This window comes from Bacillus rossius, chromosome 10 (assembly GCF_032445375.1).
Source record: "Bacillus rossius redtenbacheri isolate Brsri chromosome 10, Brsri_v3, whole genome shotgun sequence".
NCBI classification, from domain to species: domain Eukaryota; kingdom Metazoa; phylum Arthropoda; class Insecta; order Phasmatodea; family Bacillidae; genus Bacillus; species Bacillus rossius.
In genome coordinates, this window is record NC_086337.1 from 51,837,967 (window position 1) to 51,860,882 (window position 22,916).

Genomic DNA, 22,916 nt, shown 5'->3' on the forward strand with positions numbered 1-22,916 from the left:
AGAAGGAATGCTAGACGTCATGAGGAGAATGATTGTGCTAGAAACCCACTACGCAACATGTTAAGCTGTAATCGTTGTAGCAGGTTGTTAACACGAATTGACAGCTTAAAAAGACATGGTAGAACATGTAAAGTCAAGACTACTCACGGCATAGAGGACACCGATGGATCCACTAGACTAAAGAAGAGTGATCTGCATTATGACAATAATTTCCCTTGTCCTGAGCGTGATGGTATTAGCTCACCCGATCGTGAGGAAGAACATAAATTGAAGGATGCTAATGGCTTCGGGAAGACTGAAACTAATGGAAGTATCAACACCGTGAAAAGTGAGAATACATTCAAGCCTTTATTCAGTAGATCCTCCATTCTTTGTAAAAATGATGGACTCCTAAAAAGGAAGCATGAAGACGATGAAGACACTTCGACATCATCGATAGCGAATTCATACGGTAATCTGGGTGAAGAGGATGTCTTCTACAGTGATTGTTACAGTGACTCTGAGGCTGTTGACAAAGGCATAGACTGTGATGAAGCACCTAGAGCTGACAAGATCGAAGAATGTGGCGATGTCCTGAGACCGAAACGATGGAAACGTCGTGTTATAATAAATAAATCTGATAATGCTTATTATGATCACTGGGATGATTGTGATATTAAAAGTATTTATAATAAACAAGCAAGTAAGATGGTGGTAGAAGAGATTGATTACACATCATGGAAAGATCCAAACATATTGGTTGACTGGCTAAGACTTCTACATGGCTCGCTTTGTGCAGGAAACTATCCGTGCATCAAAGAAATATCCTTCATACTCAAAGAACTGAGGAAAGCTGGCTACATACAATAATGGCTTCTTTTACTTGTATTTGTGTAATGTTGAGAAGTAATAAAATATTGAAAGTAAAAATTTAATGTTTTTTATTTCTTGTATTCTGATTTCCAACTAAGCCTGTGTGTTTCCGCTACTGTATGTGTGATCATTACGTTTCCTGTGTGTACTGTGTGTACGTTCCGTTTCCTGTGTGTACTGTGTGTACGTTCAGTTTCCTGTGTGCACTGTGTGTACGTTCCGTTTCCTGTGTGTACTGTGTGTACGTTCAGTTTCCTGTGTGCACTGTGTGTACGTTCCATTTTCTGTGTGCACTGTGTGTACGTTCCGTTTTCTGTGTGTACTGTGTGTACGTTCCGTTTCCTGTGTGTACTGTGTGTACGTTCCGTTTCCTGTGTGTACTGTGTGTACGTTTAGTTTCCTGTGTGTACTGTGTGTACGTTCCGTTTCCTGTGTGTACTGTGTGTCCGTTTAGTTTCCTGTGTGTACTGTGTTTCCGTTTAGTTTCCTGTGTGTACTGTGTGTACATTCCGTTTCCTGTGTGTACTGTGTGTGTACGTTCCGTTTCCTGTGTGTACTGTGTAATCATTACATTTATTGCGTGTAAATTGCATGTATTGCGCGTACATTGCGTACATTACGTGTTGAAGCTGATGGAGCTGTTGGAGCACTTGCAGCTAATGGTCAATTGAAGCATAGGAGCAAAATGTAGATGGATCTGATGACGTGAATTGTAGCTCTTGGAACCTGGCGTATATTGGAGGGATCGATATTTTTTTCGATCAAATGATCCTCTTTTTTAATTTGTAGATTTGGCTCTAGTATTATTGTAAATGGTTCTTGATTTGACTAGCGTATTATTCCATACGGTGCATGTATATAAGCGAGTCCTAGACAGCAGGACGCTCAGTTTGTTACTGACGTCGGCGGTGTAAGGATCACCTAATTTGTTTTTTCTGGTGCATAAGTCGTGTCAATTAGCTGTTCTTGAGACCTCGATGGCATCTTTACCGTCTTTAACGTCGAACTCGGAGGTTGTACCATCGTCTACGGGAACCTTGACGACAGCTACGATGGAGAAGGTGCAGATCCCGTTGGCAACGACGGCGTCAACATTGGAGGAGATTTCAGCAGATGTGATACCACCAGCAGAAGATAGCTTAATGACTACTGAGCTGGATGTGCAGGGAAACTCGGCGAACGCTGGTTCACCATCAATGGAGACTTCAATGGATGCCGAATCGACAACAACTAACGAACATCGGTTCTGTTACTGCAACAAAATTTTCTCAAACAACAGCAATGCTCGACGACATGAGAATAGAGAATGTGCCAAGAACCTATATCGTAAAATGTTTGTTTGTGAGAAATGTCATAAGCAGTTTGCCAGAAAAGATAATATGAAAACGCACATGAAGGCATGCAAAGGTCCTGCTGTGCGGCAGAAAGTAAAGGTTTCGTCACAACAACGATGCGTCGATGTGCATAAGAGTATGCCTGGAGATGGTACTACTGTTGCAACGCCTGTATCTGGATCGGGTCTGAAAGGATCGTCTTCATCACCACGGTATCCTTGCAGCTACTGTGATACGTCGTTCGCATTTTCCCATGATGCACGAAGACATGAGCGGAGCAAATGCACGAAGAATCCATCTCGCATGAAGTTTCGATGTGATGAGTGTCATGAATGGTTTACTCGAATTGATAATTTGCGACGACATGCGAAAAACTGTAAAGGTGAAGTCCGTGTGCCTACTGCTGAACTACCTGCAGAAATTTCGACTCCTCGGTTTAGGTTGAAGGCTCGTGAGCGTACAAGCAAGAAAACCGATGTGCAGCAACCGATTGGTATGACGTCTGAACAGGAAAATAAACCTAAGACTGTGTTCGGCGCATTACAAGTGAACGATAATGGCTTCTACTTGGCGCAGTCTGCATTTCGTGGAACATTGAAGGACTACTATTATTTAAATACGTTAGGTGAGTCGAAAGACATTTGTAATTTTCTTGATGATATCAGAGAGGACATAATCAATCAGCTTACTGATGATGTAGCAACAAACGGACCTTTGAAATATAACTTGTGGTTGGACTGTATATATGGAAAGCCATATCCGTTCGATGACAAAGTGAAGAAGTGTGCATTCAAGACATCGGCTGCAGTAATTTACAGTTCTAACGATGTGAAGCAAACTGTTAAAAATGGTATCCAGAAACTCTGTCAAGAAGAGATGGACTATGTCTGTAAAGGTTCTGGCTGGACTCTGTCTAGTATAAACCGATTGGAGCTAAGAATTAGTCATTTCACACCGCTGCGGAACTAAATGATTATAAGATTGCTGGCTTTCGCAAATGATCCTGTAGTAGAATAGAAATTATGTAATAAATATTATGTTTGTAAAAGAACTTGTGGTGTTTAATTCCTCGAACCTGTTACTATTATGTTAAATTGATGTTATATTTTTTTGCATCGTCCTAGATCGTACCAAGGACCTTAGTCGACCTAATCAATCAGTATATAGATTATAAATTTATTTAATGAATTTTGGAATTTTTCCCGAATTTCTAGCTAAATAATTACGGATTTTCAAGATGGCGGCCAAATGACAAGATGTCGGGTGTCACAGCAATAATAAATGATTACTGCACTCTAGCGGATAAGAATTAAACTAACATGGCGTCAGCGCACTCTCGCCGACGATATACTGATGATGGCTTCCATCATACGAGGACAAGATGGCGGACATGACGTCATACTACCTGACGATATATATGCTTTGAAAAAAAGTGGTGGGAGTCAGTATGCCTGCAGCCACCGCGGGGGAAGGATCGGTCGCCATTTTTAAATTTTTTGCCCTCACCGGGTTCGAACCGAGGACTCTGACCTCCGTGTCGTAAAAGTATATTTTTTATAAGTATTTTATTAAAAATTTTTTATTTGAATTTTTTTTATATTTTTTAAAAAAAATTCATTAAAATCGGATAATAAATAAAAAAGTTAAAGATGGCGGCCGTAACGGAAAATGCAACGGTGACGTCATCATCCAATATGGCGGAAAACACATCACCGGAATTTTCTAGAACACAATGACGTCATCCAAAATGGCGGATCCAAAATGGCCGCCGAGGTCAAGGTCAAGGTCAAAGGTCAAGGTCACATCCTGATAGAGGCTTAACTGAGGCTTGAGTTAAGGATGCTTAAGCCTCTATCAGGACATTTCTAGCCGTTGGGATTTTTGAGGAATAAAACGGGAAATTTTCCCTCGAAACGGGAATTTTTCCCTCGAAAACGGGAAATTTTTTCTTAAAACGGGAATTTTTGAGTCATTTTGAGTCATTTTTGAGGAATTTTGAGGAATTTTTGCCGCCGTGACGTCACAAATCCAAGATGGCGGATCGGACACACAGCTCCACACCCAGAACCCAGTCCCAGTAGCCCCATTCCTATACTACTTAAACTATAGTCCGTAAACCGACATTACAGACAACCAATTTTTTATTTCGATTTCTCGAATCTCACTTCTTTTTTTAATAGCTGTTTCTAAAATTTTAACCATACCTTCCTTGCATTTGCTCTTCTGCCACAAAGATTTTTTTAATAGTTGTACACAAAGTGTAATATAATGGGTTTAGTTACGAAGACTTGCGCCTTTTCACACCCATGGTTTCCACTAAGTGTATATCTGTGGCAGAACGTTAAACACAATGAGGTACGTAATAACATAAAGGAAAAAAATCAATATGGATTTGAAACCAAGTCTTAATGCTAATTCGGTGGACTCTGAACAACTTAAGAGTATCAACTTGGTTTACATAAACTGACGAATTGAAATTTCAACTATTGCCAAAACTTGATTCCGAGGAATACGTATATAATTGATGGATTTATTTATTTTATTGGAATAACGTTGTTTAATGGTGAGAATAAAGTAAACTGGCATGTTGGCAATCAAATCGTTACACTTGGCATGTTACAAGAGTTTTAGCCGGATTCATACGCTACGCCAGAAACTCAAGACGCAAAAAAATTCAATAACGACGTCTTCACGTACCCGTTTATAAACTACGCAAGACGAAAAAAAATGTGACGCGAGAATCTGCCAACTTCTAACTTGTTGCGTTTTTGGCTTGAGTTTCCGACGGCCATATTTAAGGAGATGTGTTACGAACACTTTTAAAGACGTAGACGTTATGTGCATAGAATACCACGATGTTCTTTTTATTATATACATCATGTTTATAATTGTTAAATTTTCACTTAGTCAAAGAAAATAACATTTTTTTTAATTATTAAATTATTGACAGTTTACTTTGCATTCATTATAAATATGAATAATCAAACAATTCCCCCTGGGGGGAAAAATTCGTTTTCTAGTGTTTTACAGTTTTAGGGTTTGTGACGTCTTAAGACGTTCGTGCTTTATAAACAACTGTGATGTTCTTGCGTTGTTTATAAACTCGTCCTAAGCCCCCTTTTGAACTTCAACTCATTCCGGGAAGCAGGGATCGAACCGACGGACTCCCACCTCGAAGCGACAACAGTCATCGATGACCCTGTCTTAGAATAGCAAGTGATCAGTAATTCCGTAGGTTATTCGCGGCCTCTTGTCTGAATCGGGTTGGCTTTGTGGTGCTTTGAGGCGCATAGATTTAGGAAGAAATCTTTTCTCCGGCGTTTCGGCGGACTTTGCATCGTCACGTGACTGCGATGTGGACCTAAAAGCTGGGGATATTTATTTTCTTCGGACTTGACGCGGCCAGACACCACAAGACAAGCCAATCTGTGAGTACAAAGGCTGGAAATCGAGTGACTCCGAGTCCATTGTAAGCAAGCAGCGGACATAGGCAAATAAAAATTTAGTAGTTTCCAAAATATTCTTTTTTTTTAATTACAAGTGAAACATTCTAAGAACTTACACGTTTCCGAACACATTCCTACAGATAATACACGCTTACTTTACTTTGATGTGGGTATTAGAATAATTGAATAATTCAATATAGGTATAATTTATTTGTATTTGGTTGATCGATCACTGTCGATAATACAGTATGCCCATAAAATAATCTGTCCCAGTTTTAAAATTTAATAGTATCAGCTGTAAGAGTTATAAAAAGTTGGTTGAAAGTCACAATTAAAGAAGAGCTGAAACAGTTTTAGATAAGCGCATGCTCTGTTTTTTTTTTTTTTTTTTTTGGTCGTTTGCAGCGCGAAAGACTGGCTCTTTCTCCAATTAGCAGAGGGTAAACCTGTAAACTTTATTTGGCAGCAGGACGGAGCCCTTCCCTATTGGAACCTCTTTGTACGAGAGTGGTTGAACGTCGAAGTCCCTGACTGTTGGATTAGTCAAAATGTTCGAGACGACATAGCTCTTTTTCGTTGGCCTCCAAGTTCACCTGACATAACGCCATATGGATTTAAAACCTTCGGGGCTTTATAAAAAATAATGTCTACGTTCCGCCGCTACCTGATGATTTGCCAGATTTGAGACACAAAATTGAAGAGGCTATTGATTCCATTACGCCGGACTTGTTAACCAAAGTGTGAGAAAAATTTGACTTAAGGTGTGTGTGTGTGCCGTATAACTTAATTAGCTTCTTGCCTTATATGATTTTAAGTGTGCACCATCTAAAATGTTGTGTGCTTGCTCGCAAGACAACTCCAGGTATTCTGCATTCTAACTACTCAGAGCATTTTAAAGTACACATACAGTCTTTAAAAGATATGATATAAAAATATAAAAGTAAATTTTTCTTTATATATTTGTATATGTTGTAAACTTAAGTAATAGCGTCCCAAGCGAAAACGGATGCAGAGAGATATAGCTTTAAAAAAATTGATTTCGAGTTTTCAGATAATCTGTGGCGCTACAATCATGTTGGCATGGATATCTATTAAATTTGTTATCGTGAGAAGATAAAAAGCATAATACGTATTAAAACATGTTGTTCTAAAACATATTACAAATCGTTACCCGATAAACATTTTGGATTCTATTTTTTTTTAAAAAAAGCGTGGTTTGATACGGAGTGAGTAAAGATGGTAATTACTTAATAAGGCCAGTTTACTTTTGGTTGGAGCCCCACAAACCTAGACGATTCAGGCTAATGCCGATAGTTACATCAGCTTGCCATGTGGACGTTCAGGCCATGTTAGGACTGTTTTGTGTAACACAGCTCGCCTTCGAGAATAAGAGTTTCTGTTATCTGTAAACTCGTTGTGCTGGCAACGACTCCATTCCAACCGCAGGTTACGAAGTCGCCGTGTGCGAGCTCCCGCGTTTGATGGCGTTATTTCCCGTAAGCAGTGTTTATTGCCCGGCCTCGTAAACCCCCCAGGGCCGTAAACTGAAATGTAGCGCTGGAGTGACGTCACTCCGGGAACAAGTGGCGTGCTCCGGCCGCTAAGGGCAGTGCTGCAATTGAAACAACCATAACAGTGAGAGGTTGAACACCGTCTGTTCAGAACGCATAGAGACGACCATTACCGTTGCTGAAGCAGACTGTGAAACTGTCCTGAGCAAGATTGTGTGAATAGTAACATCTCTATCCCCCTTCATAAGTTTACTTTTAAAAAATGCACTTAGTTAACTAATGTAATTATTCAACTCTTTTGCAGTTGTTTTTATATTTTATTGTTTCTGCGTGCTCTTGAAAATTAAATAAGCTACACTGAATCCATAATGACAACTAGAATAAATGTGAAAAATAAGAAATTCATATGACTAATATTATAATTTTTTATTGTTAAAAAATTTCCATAATATGAGTTTAATTTGGTTGTAAAATAATTCAAATATACAATTGTGTAATTTCATTACAACGTAAAGTAAAGTATACTTTGTCTGTGATCTTTGTTATTTTTCGGTCAGATTCTTCCAATGCGGTGTAAACCTTTAAGACATAAAGAATCAGATTTAAAAGGTCTCAAACAACAAAGTTTTATAGCTATTATTTGTATCAAAATTTCTGTAAAGACTATAAACCACGGACGATTTGCTAATTTGGCAACGTGTTTTTTCCACTGGATATTAATTTGCAAAAAAAAAATTTTTGTTGAATATATAAAATGAATCGACAGTACAGCAGTACTATTATTTTTACTAATTTAAAATGTATTTATTCTTAATGAACAAACTCACAGTAACGAGAATTTGGAAGAGAAAAATTAAATTATTGTTAAATCTCACAATGGTCTACACTTAAAACATTAAATAAATACACTAACTTATTGTAGTATATTAAATAAAACTGAAATTTATTAAATAAAATTAAAATAAAGGGATGTTTGTATGTCAGTCCGTCTCTTTTATGTGTTTAGTTTTAAATTCAATACAAGTCGTTTTTAGGACATGCTTGGATCCAAGCATATAGGTTATTGAAGGAGAATTACTGTACAGTTTGTTGGAAATAAATCAAATAGTGTTTATTTTGGCAAGAGAAGCGTACGATTATTTTACGGGCATGAATAAAATTGCAGTGATTATCCAGGTAATCATTAAGATTTCTTGTTAATCCAATGTACACACACGACGGTGGTCATGGGATGTGCTGGAATGTCATCATCCCAAATTTCATAGGGTGCTCTGGACCAACGGTACATTCCCGGATTGTGTGAAACGTGGAAGACGTTGCCAGGCTGTTTTCCAGGCATGCTTTGTGATACAGATTCATTTCACGTCATATTTCAGGACCATTGGGCTTATGTCAGCAGTCTGCACTGTGTGGAATATTTAGATTTGTTCATAATACAATTATTTTTAATATTAATTTCTTGATCACTATACTGTATCGAGTAGAGATGTGATTCCTTTGCACTCTCCAAAAATTGTGTCTTGAAGTGTTAAATAGTACAGAATTGATGACCATTAGTTTAGATAGTTGTGCAATGTGCGGTAAGAATTATTTTGGAAGACACAAAAAAAATAGTTATTTGGATTTCTGCGTTTCTCGGATACATGAGAAGAGATATTGCCTGCGTTTGTCTGAAATGTCCCTTCGCTATTTAGTGTGTCTTTATTATTTTTGTAGGAAGGGCCTGCCTGGTTAGGCTGGAAAAAAGTTCGGCTTGCAATTTGGTAAGTCAATAAATAAAAACGCCTAAATTAATTTTTTTTATTATTTATTTATATTATTATATAGAAGCTTTCCCAAGCCGTCAAAAAAAATTCTCTCTGAGGAAACATCCGGAAATAAACAACACCGCATTTACTTTTTTTAACTATGATAATTTACGAAGTCATTTTAACCATAGATTAACTGTAAATTTACTTTGCTAAATTGTTTTATTTGCTAAACTGGATGGGTCACAAAACTTCAGGTGTTAGTTAATTCGCCTTTCAAAAACCGCTCAAGATTTCTTATTACATTCAAACTATACAAGTTTAATTGTTTATGTGTATGTTTTAACAGTGAAAATAATTTTTTAACGATGATAAAAAATTGGTGGACAGGATTGTAAGTGTTAATGGAAAAAATTATTCATACAGAGAAAACAAGCGTTGTGTGAGATTATTATTTTTCAAATACAAGTAATATATACACTCCTATTAACATTATGTGTTAAAAATAATTTTTTGGGATCATAAGCTGCACTAAAGAAAACATTAAAATTATTTTAGGTTTTTGGTATTATTTTGAAAATGTTTTAATACGAAGATGAACATTTTGTGTTTGAATGGGTTCTAATTATTTTCCACCAAAATTATTTCAACAATATTATATTCTTGTTATTTTTTGACACAAAAATATCTAGATTCAGCTTCGCTCTTTTTAACTATGAACAGATGTCTATACAAATATACAAAAAGTCCAAGGACGTTTACATTATATTATTTAATGTCGAGAGTTATGTACTTGATTGATTCATGAAAGAAAAAAAAGGGTTCTTAAAAAAAATTATATCACGCTCGTGAAATACTTTGAAAGATACTTGAAGTTCTTTCTTCTCGAGGCACTTCACTTGAGTTTTTTTAATTGCGTGAAGAAAGAAGTTATTTTCTTTCTCTTCTCGCAGGAGGATATTGGCGCACAGCGTGTTTAGTTTCCAGAAGAAGCTGCTTCGTATTTTCCCAGCTGCGCGAAAAAATAAAAATAAAAGAATAAGCAGGAAGAAAGGGGGGGAAATTATGTATTAAAATATCCGGGGGGGTGGAGAGGGGTTGTTTGTGGGAGGAAACGCGCAAGTGAGGTGTGGCGAATTTCACGAGGATTTGTAAAGGGAGGGGTAGCGTCGAGAAATTAAATTATCCAGCGTTACCACAACCCATTCCACCCCTCGGTCCTGTCTTTGCGGTTGGCATGGGCTGGCGACGGAGGAGGGACTTCCCCCCCCCCTCCCCCTCCCCGGTCCATGAGCGAAGCCCCTATCAAATCCCGTCACGGACGCGTCGCTCCGCGCAACAAATTTCCATCGTAATCACGAGACAATATGGTTACCCACGTAAACGAGATATTTCCCCCCGCCGGCCACAAAAGGACAGCGTCTCGCGTTTCTCGATCGGCGAGAAGAGAACCCTTAGGTCCGGGGTTGGGGAGGTGGGGGTCGGTAATAAATAGGGAGGGGGGGGGGGCGTGGTTCGTGCCCGCAAGGGTGGCTCCAGGGATTCACTTCAAGAACATCTCCCGGAGGAGTTCGAAACAGCAGCAGCATATTCCTTTCCAGACGAATGATTCTTCGATTTACCATTTGTTAATTTGCATGTATAGCTAGAGGTTGTTCGAAAAAATTCCGGGAATTAATTAAATAGGTGACAGGGAATTCCATAAACAAGCAATCTTTTTGAAGTGAAACTTCTTTGGTCGCTATGGGAATATTTTTTTTTTCCCTAACCTAATTAAAAACTAGGTGCGTCTCAGGCCGAAGCCTGTGCGCCTAGTCATGCAAGAAACGATTTCTCGGCGTGCGGATCAGGTTGACCCCTGCCGTGCTGCAAGGATAGGCGGGTAGCGCCGGGCGCCACCCGACTTGCTGGCATCTAGTAAGGGCAACACAACGGGGTTTGAGCTTATTCTTATGTACTTCGTCATATTTTAATAACATTGTTATATGATTATTTTTTTAGCTGTGTAACTAAATATTTGTTGCTGGTGCCATGCGTTTTCGTTTTAACATGGGTAATTAATTATTTGTCACGATGTCGCATCAAAATTGGTGGCGAGAGCTTATTTTCCCATACGGATCCATAAAATAGTGTTAAAATTCTAAATTTTAGTAGGTACATTATACTTCTGACTACAAACTGGTGAATAAATTTTCCCTTCAAGAAATGATAGTTAAATTTGATGTGGAATATTTGTTTCGTAGACAGTGCTGTTGGCATTGTGAGGTAAAATCTATTGCTTAAAATAAATTTGTGGATGTGTTTTTGTTTTTTTTTAAGCGAGTCTTTCAGAAGGAATTCACCAAAGATGTGTAAAGTCTTGGTAACGAGCAAATTAATGCGTTCTCATGTTGCAAATACACTTGTAAAAAATTTAACGTAGAATTCTGTAAAATTACAAAGTAAAAATAAAGATTAAATGAAATACAAAAAAATTAATATTTTAAATAATTGAAACAACTGCTGGATGTAGACCGTAATATTCGTATGATCTTGAATATAAAGTGTAATTCAACTTACATGTGTTGGAAAGGGGGATTGGGGTGTTTTTCAGTATCTAATTTAGACAGTGGAATTCCTCACATGTTGTAGGTAAAGTGTGCTAAAGCTCGAAATAAAGCTGTAGATGTGTATTAAAAAAGCCAAACACTAGATAATTGCAAATAAGTTTCACTTCAAAGATAAAAGCAGATATTTTTGAAAGGGCGTAAGTACAAAATTCGAAATATCAAAATCATCCCAGTGACGCAAAATTATATTTCCAAACAGGGAAACAAAATTCACTGTTTTTCGTTTAGAGCTAAACATCCTGAGATATAAAAGGCTTTTTAGTAAATATAAGCACAGTAATTTGTAAGGAACCCATTGAAAACTGATGAGTACAACAAACGCACTAATTGAATAACTAATGCATGTTCCACTTGTGTCGCTTTATTTGAATTGTTGCACTATTGTAACACTTCCATTTTCTATTTTATAAACATCTATAGGTACGGAGGAGACTAATATTTGTGCTTGTCTCCAAGGTATAGATAAATATCTATTTGTCGTTATAGAGTGATGAGCTTAACTACATGTATGTAAGATAATAAAACAATCGTTGGACTGTCAAAACATTTATTAGCAAAATACATTTTTTTCTTGTGATACCAACTAATTCATACACCAATTATTATAATTTTTTTAATTTCACAACCTTTATACATCCCACACACGAAAACTTGACTTTTCTGAGGAGATATTTGGTTCAGCTCCTCTTCTTAAGCCCGCCTCACACGGTACAATATTCCTTACAATATTATAAGCTAGGAGTCGTACTGGCTCTACTACTAGTATCTTCACTCAAATTGAAACTGGATACTAGTAGCTGTACGAGCTGGGCTACTGGTTTTGCGTAATAAGACAGCGTTCTATTTTCGTTGCTTGGTGTGTTCCAATATTTAAGGAGTGGCCAATCAGAACTCACGAAAACAGCATGAGGGGTTGTTTACACTTTTAAGTACGCATGTCGTGATAAACATGGACGGAAAGAAGTGGAATAGTGACCAACTCCTCGTTTTAATAAATGCATACAAAGAAGAGCCTTGTTTGTATGCAGTAAAAAATGTGATTTATCATAATAGAAATTTGTTGTGGAGATTATTCTCTTAACAAAACTAGTAAGGCAGCAGCTAGAATCGTGTGCAGCAGAAACTTGTAGCGCACTTAGTGTTTCAGCTTGTAGCCTACACAGTACATAAACCAGTAAGCATTCTAGTAAGCAAACTAGTAGAAAATATTGTACCGTGTGCGGTGGGCTTTAGTTCGTTTAGGTTGCAGAAGCCCGTGACACACGAACGGCGGACACACTTAGTTACCTTACAATTAGGGTACCCGTTGTGTCGAACACGAAACTCCCTAATTAAGAACGTTTTAATCACAGTTCAGCTGGGCCCAACGGGGCGTAACATGCCGTGTGTTTCCAGCGGAATGCAGCTTCTGGGAAGGAACTGTCACGTGTGTGATGGACTAGCAAGCGTCCCACACGCGGATTGTTTTCTTCCCAAAGTAGTCTCAAACGCTCCAGCGTAGCAAGGGTGTGGAAACGTTGTGTTCCTTATCTTGTAATTGCGCATTAAATCACGGCCAAGTAGCACTATTGGTGAAAAACCAGTTATTTCTTTATAATAAATTATGTTCATTTCGTTATTGATTGGTAGATATCAGATTTACAACAAAAAAAAAATATATCTTACTCCTCCTTTTAAAAAAAAAGCTGCATATGCTTTCTCCGTCATGATCAAGGGAAGTCCCAGTATGTTGAGTCCAACCATTTGTCCATAGATGCCCCACCAATTTCGCGGTATTTTTTTCACACACTGTGGTGAACGCCATCATTTTCCTTTCACGTGCGTCACAAGGAGCAAATCACACTCGCGTAAGGAAGAGCAAGCAATTCGCGTAAAAAAAAAAACAGTGAACATTAGACATAAATGGAGAGGTATATACACACACGCCAGCGGTTTGTTTCTTCCTTTTGCAATATCGGCCCCCCCGTCTGATAAGAGAGGCCATGTCCTTGTCCTGTGCGATCCTAGCGCCGACAGCGGACTCGGCTGGTCACACGTGACACGGTGGGGTGCTTTGACGCGGAAGGTAGGTCGGTCTGTGTGGATCTCTTGAGCGCCCAAGCACACACGCGTCTCGTCACCGGGGGCTTCGAGGGGCCTAACTGGAGGGCGGTCCAGAGGCTGTCGGCCCGGGAGGACGCCCCCTAGAGGACGGAGATGTCGGAGCAGGTCCTGAAAGTCTCCTGGGAGCCGCAGCCCAGGCGCGACGTGCCGTTGTTGCAGTTGCCCCACGAGTTGCCTGCCGACAACACACGGGGAAAATAATAATTCCTGCACTGTTACAAAAGGGTAAGCCTTTGATTTCACAGACGAGAGAGCAAAACGCCCGCAATCGTGCATCATCGGTTTTTTTTATTTTTGCTCATCGTAAATATATATGGCGGTGTTGATAAAATGATACTAATGGTCAATTAGGTTATGTTTAGCTACATTATAAAAATACTTTAAAACATCGTGGACGGTTGATTTGGTTAGGATAGCTACATTAAAGATACGGGGAAAAAAATCATGAACTTCGGGTTTTGGCTCTCTCGTCTGTGAAAAGAAGGCTTCCCGTTACAAAAGTGGCCAAGAATTATTTCATACACATATTAGTGCATAATATTATATTTCAGTTGATGTTTCATGAAAGAATATATATATATTAAAACCATGGAATGGATTAATCGTGTATTCAACGATTAGACTTTATTTTTTTTGTGATACAGTTGTTTTCATGTAAATGTACAAAAAAATCTGTAATTTTACATAAATATTTCTTTTTCCATTCAAAAAATGATTACAGTGTAGGGGCACTGGTTTTCCGTGACAGACTGTGCGTTAAAAAAACACTGTGGCAGTTTCAAAATACGCTCACGGTGTCATAACTCGAATCACGGGCGTCAAGTGTGGAAGGAAATTTTTCCTGAGCGGTCCATAAAAACAACTGCTTGTTTGGGCATACCACGTTACAACATAGTTAGCGTTCATATAGTTTCGCGTGAAAATCACACTGCCCCTCTACAGATAAGATTTCTTCTAAGAACTGAAATATTCCTCTGCAATCGCTAACATTCCAAGTATTCAACGACGTCTCAAACAATCACTTTTTTTTTTAATTGCTTGTGAAAAACCCGGTTAAACAACTTCACGATAACTGTGGGCCAAAACACTTAGAATTTTGGCGATAGATATCTGTAACTTATAAATATGCACTCGCATGCTTCATTTCTATAGCTAATCTTATCACTTTAACCATCCCAATTATCTGTTAAGATAGCCAGCCATTCTTTTTTTTCAATGAAATAGTCCAATTTATATCTGGATATCACATTATATTTTGGAAGCGCTGTAAAAACCTTAAAAATGATCGTGCTTTCGATCATTATGCCCTTAACCTCTCAGATTTATGAACAAGGAGTTGGTAGAAAAATGGTTAGAAGACTACCACAATCCCGCTGTTTAGAATCTTGGTACTTTTTAGTATGTTGTGGGGAAAATACAAAAAAAAAGCTATCTTACATCACTCAGTTTTATACAATTCCATTTTTGACCTGACATAATATATTGTGATGTCTGAAAAAGACCAGAGATAACATAAACAAATATCTTCCCTTGGTTCATCGCAGAAGTTTACTACTGCATTCATCTTTATATATGACTACAACTGAAATAATATTATAAGTAGGTAATTTCTCAATTCGATCTCAGAAAATATGTTAAAGAGAGCCCTCTGCCTTAGAGAAAGGTTACGTTTTCTGTTATAAACAATCAGGTATTTTTATGACCTAGCATAGGTTGGAGCTAAGATAACGTCTGCTGTCCCTTTCCCATAAGGCTGAGCTCCGTTTTGCTATATTCTATAATTGTTTTTTTTTTTGTTTGATTGAAATTCCTATGGATGCCATCTGCTCATTGGCTATTGACTCGTGATACCACTCATTTTGGAATGATTGTGATTCGGTACTTTTTTGATTGAAGGTTTTTCACTGGCTCAAATTCCTTCAAATAAGTTGTGAGCCAATCACAGAAGCAATATGAAGTTACGTTCATTTGTTTGGATTCTAGCCTATCGCGAAATAGGTCCGCAAATAGTTCCGGTCTGTGCTGGTACGGGTCCGCCTAGCCACGGGCATATCTGTGCAAGTGAGGCGGGATGATAAGAGTCACGCTCTCTAGGCGCATGGCTGTTGACTCACGCCGTGCATAGAGCAACTTTGACATTCGAGCGGTAACCATAACATTTTATAGCGGAGGAATGAAGATAAAGGCGTAGTGCACGTCCGCTTAGTGCTTTCAAGAAATTTCACTTAGAAATTATTCTGAAAACACGTGTTTTAGCCATTTTTCACTATCCTAAAAATAGAGTTTAAAAAATTGTTTGTCTGTAAAGTCGGTTTACGGACGATAGTTTAACGTGACAACGCCATAACAAAACATTGATGAAATGATTGCATACTTTATGAATAAAATTGAATCATTTTTATTTTAATAATAAAAGAATAAATACTTGAAATTATACTAGTAATCAGATTTTTGAAATGCAAGAATAATGAACCTTTATTGCCGAAATTGTTGTTGTAATAAGCAATCAAAACCACAGATTAAAATTCGTCGAGAATATTTTACGTTTTTATGTCTTCCAGTGCTCAAAATGATATGCAATTGTGGCCCCAGGCACGAAATTTTATTTATAATTCATTAATAATAACACCCCTCACGATAAACAAAGGAAAATATGTATTAAAGAGTGTCTGGTTTCCGCGGAAGCAAAAAATAACGCGATTCGTTCGGTTCGCGTCCGTCACCGTAGATGACAGCACCGTAGGGGAATAATATTATTTCGTTTTTATAATACGATTTTATAACAAATACGCATCCCAAATACACCAAACTTATTTATAATGTGTTATAATATTTTTAAAACATTGTGCAAAACATACCGGGTGTAATTTGAATTATTATGTGTAACTTTAAAACACCATTGTTCGTACAAAAACGTATTTGAAAATTGAACATTACTTTTAAATAACCGTACCGATTGCGCTGAAAATCTGTGGGCTATCGTTAAATTACATAATAAAAATAATTCAAACGACGAAAAAAAGATTGAAAAGGCAAATTGATGGTTGTTCCAATCGAGTGGAAGAGAGATAATGCGGCGCAAGCGTACAATGAGCGTAGTGGGTTAATGTGCGTTACGGGACACTTTTTCATGCGTACAGCCGGAGTTCATCGATTTATTAGACGTTGTCACGTCAAAAGAGCATGGATGAGAAATAACCACGCAGTTATGATGTAGCACGCGACTGTAAAATAGGGGGCCCGTGTCTGATACTGGGTCCAGCGCCCGTAATATATATATATATATATATATATATATATATATATATATATAAAATTTGATTGATCATCGGTAACAAGTTTAACCGGGCATACATGTACAAGCGAAATAATGATCTGGAACGGGGACATATAGGTACATCCTTTGTTGTATGTAACTAAGTCCAAACGAACTGTTACGTATTGGAAATGGCAAGATGGCCGGAAGCCTAAGATGTCCATAAAGTTCTGTCCCTGCCCGAACACGCCCGAACAATTCACCTTCGGCCGACTTCGGGATTTGTTTTATTTTTTGCGCAGGAAAAATGAATTTAAATATTAAAAGTGGTCGGTTAGGTTGGCTACATTAAAACACTATGGACGGTTAGTTAGGTTAGTTTGGCTACATTAGAATAAACAGAGAAATATAAATATATGTATAAATGAACCCGAGGTTGGCCGAAGGTGAATATTCGGGCGTGTTCGGGCAGGGACGGAACTTGATGGACATCTTGTGCTGACTGGCGGCGGAGTGAGTGGTCAGTGCAACCACTCACCACCAGGGGCGCTTGCGTCCCTGGTCACTAAATCCAGTACTGGACAATTAGCAGAGCGGACCACGAGTTCAAGTGCCCAACCCCCGCATGGTAGACTCTTTTCTACTCTGTCCAACACTTCATCCAGACCATCCATCCTCTGTCTCCTGTAAATTCCTACACGTAATGCATGCCAATTTGCATCCCTCATGAATGTGCCCAGGGTTTTCCCTGTGTTGTCTATGCAGGTTTTACCTGGACCCAAACTATCTCTAGTTATAAGTCTAGATTTAAGAGTGAGGGGAGTTAGTCATGGCGCCAATCGCTGCCGTGGCTGGCCAATCCCCTCCTAGCACATGATGCATGCGACCCTCTCCCTGCATGGTTAGGCGTATAGGCTTCGGCCTGAGACGCACCTAGGTCCCTCCCTAACCCGGACCCCTCCAAAATACACTTAGCTTTAGTTAGGTTAGGAAAAAAAAATAAATGGACATCTTGGGCTTCCCCAAGATCTTTGAATATATATACTGTATAGAAGTCGCGAGTGGATAGGATTTACTCTACGTTTTTCAGAAGCTTATGATGAGCAGCTTGGGAACTTCACCGCTGCAGTTCGCTGCCGTAACGCCCTGTATTGTCTTAGTTGTTATTTAAACGTTAGAGCGCAAGTACTGTCGCCCGCTGTCATTCCCCGCACCCCCCATCAATCATTCACCGCAGCTCCTGGTCGTTCAACGGGAGGGGGAAGGGGTGTTTGAAGAGTTCGACACTTGTCCGCTAGGGACCACCACAAGTCGATGCCCTAGAGATGGTGGCGATTGCGGCGGTGAATTAACCAACTACCTTAAAACCGTATTAGAAATTTTAACCTGGGCTGGCGACTTCTATACAGTATATATATTCAAAGCCAAGATGGTAAGATGGCGCACCGGTCGTGTAGGTCCACTGCAGCACGCAGCGCTCGCACGCCACTAGCGGCGGCAGCTGCAAGCCCACGCTGAAGGTGCCCGGGTCGGCGCTCGGCACGTGGTACTTGTAGTCGGTGGCGCCGAGCACGGGCAGCGGGTGAGCGTCGAAGCACGCCTGCGTCTCCAGCTCCGTGGCGCCTCGCAGCGGACACAGCTTGAACTGGAAGTAGCCCAGGTGGTTGGCCGTCAGCCGCACCGACGCGTTGAACGCCTGTCCCCTGGCGAGCCTGCACGGAGCAAGGAGGGAAATAAACAAGTGCCACTCTTGCAGTGGGAACATGAAACCACGTGCCGCTATCTGTTGGGCGGACCCATAACTACCAGCAAGTAAAACATCGGCATAGAGGTTCTCATAAAAAGTTTTTTGACGTGACAACGTCTAATAAATCGATGAACGCCGGCTGCACGCACGAAAAAGTGTCCCGTAACGCACATTGTCCCGTTACGTTGTGTCCCGCATCCATCTCTCATCCACTCGATTGGAACAACCATCGATTTGACTTTTTCCAGGCACATTAAACTTGAAACACTCCCATTCGTTTCCTACTTTTCCTATCATCGTCCTATCCTTAACAGAATAACACAGAGTGGAAGAAGTTAAATAGCAAACATGTATAAAAGATATATTTAAAATAATCTCTTCGTTAAAGTAATTAACATATTTGAATTAATGAGTGCAAATAAAATAAAATTTATCAATTAAATTGTAGATTTCATTTCACTCCTTCTTTGTATCCATACAAAATAGTGATAATTCAATAAAAATGATTCAATTTTATTGATAAAAGTATGCAATCTTTTCATCAATGTTTTGTTATGACGTTGTCACGTTAAACTATCGTCCGTAAACCGACTTTACAGACATCCAATTTTTTTTACTTAAAAACTTTAATCTGTGTGTTAAACCATTAAAGTGCGGTATTGGAAACCAATACTGCATCCTTCCTCCTCACGATAGCCGCTACTCTGTGGAGCCGCGCTCCTAGGAGGGCACACTTCTCGCTCACCGGGCCACGACGACCCCGGTGCCGAACTGGCCGGTGTTCTCGTTGGGGCGGGGCCTCGGCAGCGAGTAGTCGTCCCCGCACTCCCCGCAGCGGCCTCCGTTCTGCTCCCACTGGACCTGCGGGCAGCGCCTCGCGGGCTCAGCCAACCAGCGCTCGGCACGTGCAGTTGGGAAGCCTTATCTTAGACGAGAGAGCCAAAAAACCCCAAGTTCCCCCAAGTTCATGTTTTTTTCCGTATCTTTAATGTAGCTATCCAGGGACGTCGGAACAGGGGGGGCAGCAGGGGTGAGTCGCCCCCGTGCTGTTATGCTTGGGGGGGGGGGGGGTGAGACTAGCATTTCGCCCCCCTCCTTTTCTAAGAATAAATGTTTGGTCCTATAGTAGTATTTTTCTCAGCCAGTAGTTACAAACGTTGCATTGGCGATCACATTGATTAGAAAATCACATCTGTTGACATTAAATTCCAAGACCGAAACTAAGGGGTCGATCACATGGGTTAGGTTATTTGTCACCCACTACCCACGATATTTTAATCCATATTTATTACATACTACGTCATAAAATTCTTGGAATGGTATATTTAATATTTTGGTTCAGAAACTCATTAAATAGCACAATTTTGCATCTGAAATTCCAAATTTTTCCGGGTGAGGGTCCCCGGACCACCCGCTCTAGGACTGAGGTAAGTGTGATACACCTTTTCGCCCCCCCCCCCCCACCCCCCTCACTCATGAAAACGTTCCGACGTCCCTGTAGCTATCCTAACCAAATCAACCGTCCACAATGTTTTAAAGCATTTAAAATGTAGCTAACCTAACCTAATTGACCATTAGTATCAATTCATCAACACCGCCACGTTTATTTACAATGAACAAAAAAAAAAAAACCACGAAGATGCACGATCGGACGTTCGGCTCTCTCGTCCGTGAAAAGAAGGCTTCCCGGTGCAGTTCGCAAACACCTCGCCTCGGCAACGAGCAACATTCGTGTTTGTCCGTCTTTACGAATAAGCTCTGGAACGAAATTCAGACAAGAACTCGTTCAAAACTGATCAAGGACATGCCAAAAATTTCCAGACGCGAATCACACACTCAGTTTCTGCGCCCGCCGCTAGAATTCGCTGCTTGTCACCGTCGCCCGCAGATGGCAGCACGAGGCAAACGGAAATTTATAAACTATCAGAAAAAAAAGGCTCCGACAAAAGCGAAAAAAGACTTGATTCATTAGACAGATAATACTATAAAGTTGTCGCACACGTTATAAGTTATACTTCCATGGCATTACTAAAATATTAACCTGATACATTTTAAAACAAATATTATATCACTAAGTATGTTTGTGTGAACGACTGAAAGCTTCCTGTGAATTCTTCCTACAAATAAACTTTAATTCTTATTATATTACAATGGTTTTTAAAAGTTAAAAAAAATTCAATAATGATATTCGAACCACGTTTTTTGATGTTAACAAGATCTTAACTATACCGCTGTGCTATTAAGTCAATTTAGAATTTGGAAGAAGAATATGTATCATAATCATTGTAATGCCAGTTTTCTTAGGCATTTTAAAACTTGAGATTTTTTTACTATGATTATATTCCGAGGTTGTTTCAGTAACTTAACGTTTCATTTGACACATCAATACTTTTTACATGTACCCTGATGCTTTCGAAAGTGACTATATACGGGTTTATGTTGCTACATGAGGGTCCGCCATCTTTGTGTTACATTAATGTTCCATTTACAAGAAATTATGCCTAACAAATGCCGTATGCCGAGTGCTAAGATGTTTAAAAATCAAAAAACCATTCAACTTAATTAAGTAAAACGCTAGAAGTAAACTAAACATAGTAATTACTAGGCACTAAAGTGAAAACCACTTTTAAAAAAATAATTTTTATGTGGTATATGTTTTTTAAGCGTGTTTATACTTATTATTTTACGGAAATTTCCTTAAGACACTCGAAATATTATGAATTTAATAAACTATTTGTTACAGGGTGTGAAGGGAAGGGAAAAATAAATTCAACATTTTGCAAACGTTTCTGCAGAAAGTTTATCGTTACGTAATTTTTAATAAATTTGCATTGACCTCCGTGGTGTGTTTGTTTGAAGCGCCATATTCTGGGTTCTAATCCCGGGAAAATCATTGATGTTCAACTTATTTTCAGCTTGTAACGGGCGTATCTGCAAAATTGAGTGAGTATTGGTGCCCAACACGCATTGTCGCGGTTAAAGGAATAATGCACAACGACCACCTAACTGAAAGACTGAAAACCCAATGTAATTTTTCTGAACCCGCTGAAATAAATGTGGTAATAAAATGTATTGAAAATCTCGAATGAAGGTACCAAATAACTACCAATTGCAGAGTATCATTAACAGTAAACACCACTAGACCTGTTTATTACCAGAATGGTCGAGACAATTTTTAGAACCCTGAAAGGATAATTTAGTTATAAAAGAGTTCATGATTACATCATACCTGCTAATTTCTTCAATAAGTGATCAGTTTGGTAAACCTCACCACAAAACAAAAAAAATTGTAATTGTGTGTTTACTAGTATTTAATTCCGTCATAAACATTTCAATTAATATTTAATTATTAGTATTAACGCTCTCTCTGAATTTTCAACAATCCTTCCAATTATTTTGTTTTATTTTTTTTTGTTGTTGGTTACAAAATCTCGTAACATTTTGTAAGTCCCAGTTTCAATGCAGTTGGTGACCTGCGTCAAATTACAACCTTACATTATATCCTGTTACCACAATCACGTGTTTATCGGTGTTTCATTTGTAAACAAAAGCCACGTGTTAATGCTTACAACAGCTGTACTAGACAGTACTGATGGCAAATAGCAGGACAATGATTGTCGGGGAAGCCTAAGATGTACATCAAGCTCTGTCCCTGCCCGAAAATTCACCTTCGGCCAACCTCGCATTTATTTATATATATTTATATTTCTCTGTTTATTTTAATGTAGCTATACTAACCTAACTAACCGTCCATAGTGTTTTAATGTAGCTTACCTAACCGACCACTTTTAATATTTGAATTAATTTTTCCTGCGCAAAAATAAAACAAATTCCGAGGTTGGCCGAAGGTGAATATTCGGGCGTGTTCGGGCAGGGACAGAACTTGATGGAGATCTTAGCTTAGGCTTCTCTGATTGTCGATTGTGTGCACATGGGGGGGGGGGGGGGTTATCGGAGTCGCCACTCACCGAGAAGCCGCCGCAGAAGAGACCGTTGTCGTCGTAGTTGACGGGCGTCTTGTAGCCGAACCTCCACATGGAGCCCCTGTTGGCGGGCCACCACAGCATGCCGTGCGCGGCGGCCTCGGCGGCCCACACGGCCAGAAGCGTCGCGCTCGCCAGCAGCGTCGTCGTCGCCGTCATCTTGGTTCCTCTGGCGCCCGCGCCTCTCCCCCGCGGGGATATAAAGGCGGCGCGCGTGGACCCTTTATCTGCCGCCAGCTGACCACGTGACGACCCTCCTTCCCGCGCTTATCACGGCCTCCCACGCGCGCGGGGACCCGCCCTTGTTTGCCGCTGATGCCTCATCGC

At 39.5% G+C, this 22,916-nt stretch overlaps 2 protein-coding genes across 3 annotated transcripts in view; one reads left to right on the forward strand and one right to left on the reverse strand.

The window, feature by feature from the left end:
* Positions 1-22,916, forward strand: part of LOC134536131 (E3 ubiquitin-protein ligase sina-like) — a 932,635-nt gene that overhangs the window by 868,808 nt on the left and 40,911 nt on the right. The gene's annotated exons all lie outside the window — the stretch shown is intronic.
* LOC134536127 (uncharacterized) lies at positions 11,849-22,877 on the reverse strand. Its single transcript, XM_063375712.1, has 4 exons — positions 22,575-22,877; positions 19,352-19,467; positions 18,306-18,571; positions 11,849-13,778 (listed from the first exon to the last, which is right to left on the reverse strand). Exons 1-4 carry the CDS (start codon positions 22,746-22,748, stop codon positions 13,684-13,686), a joined length of 651 nt encoding a protein of 216 aa, XP_063231782.1. The 5' UTR covers positions 22,749-22,877; the 3' UTR covers positions 11,849-13,683.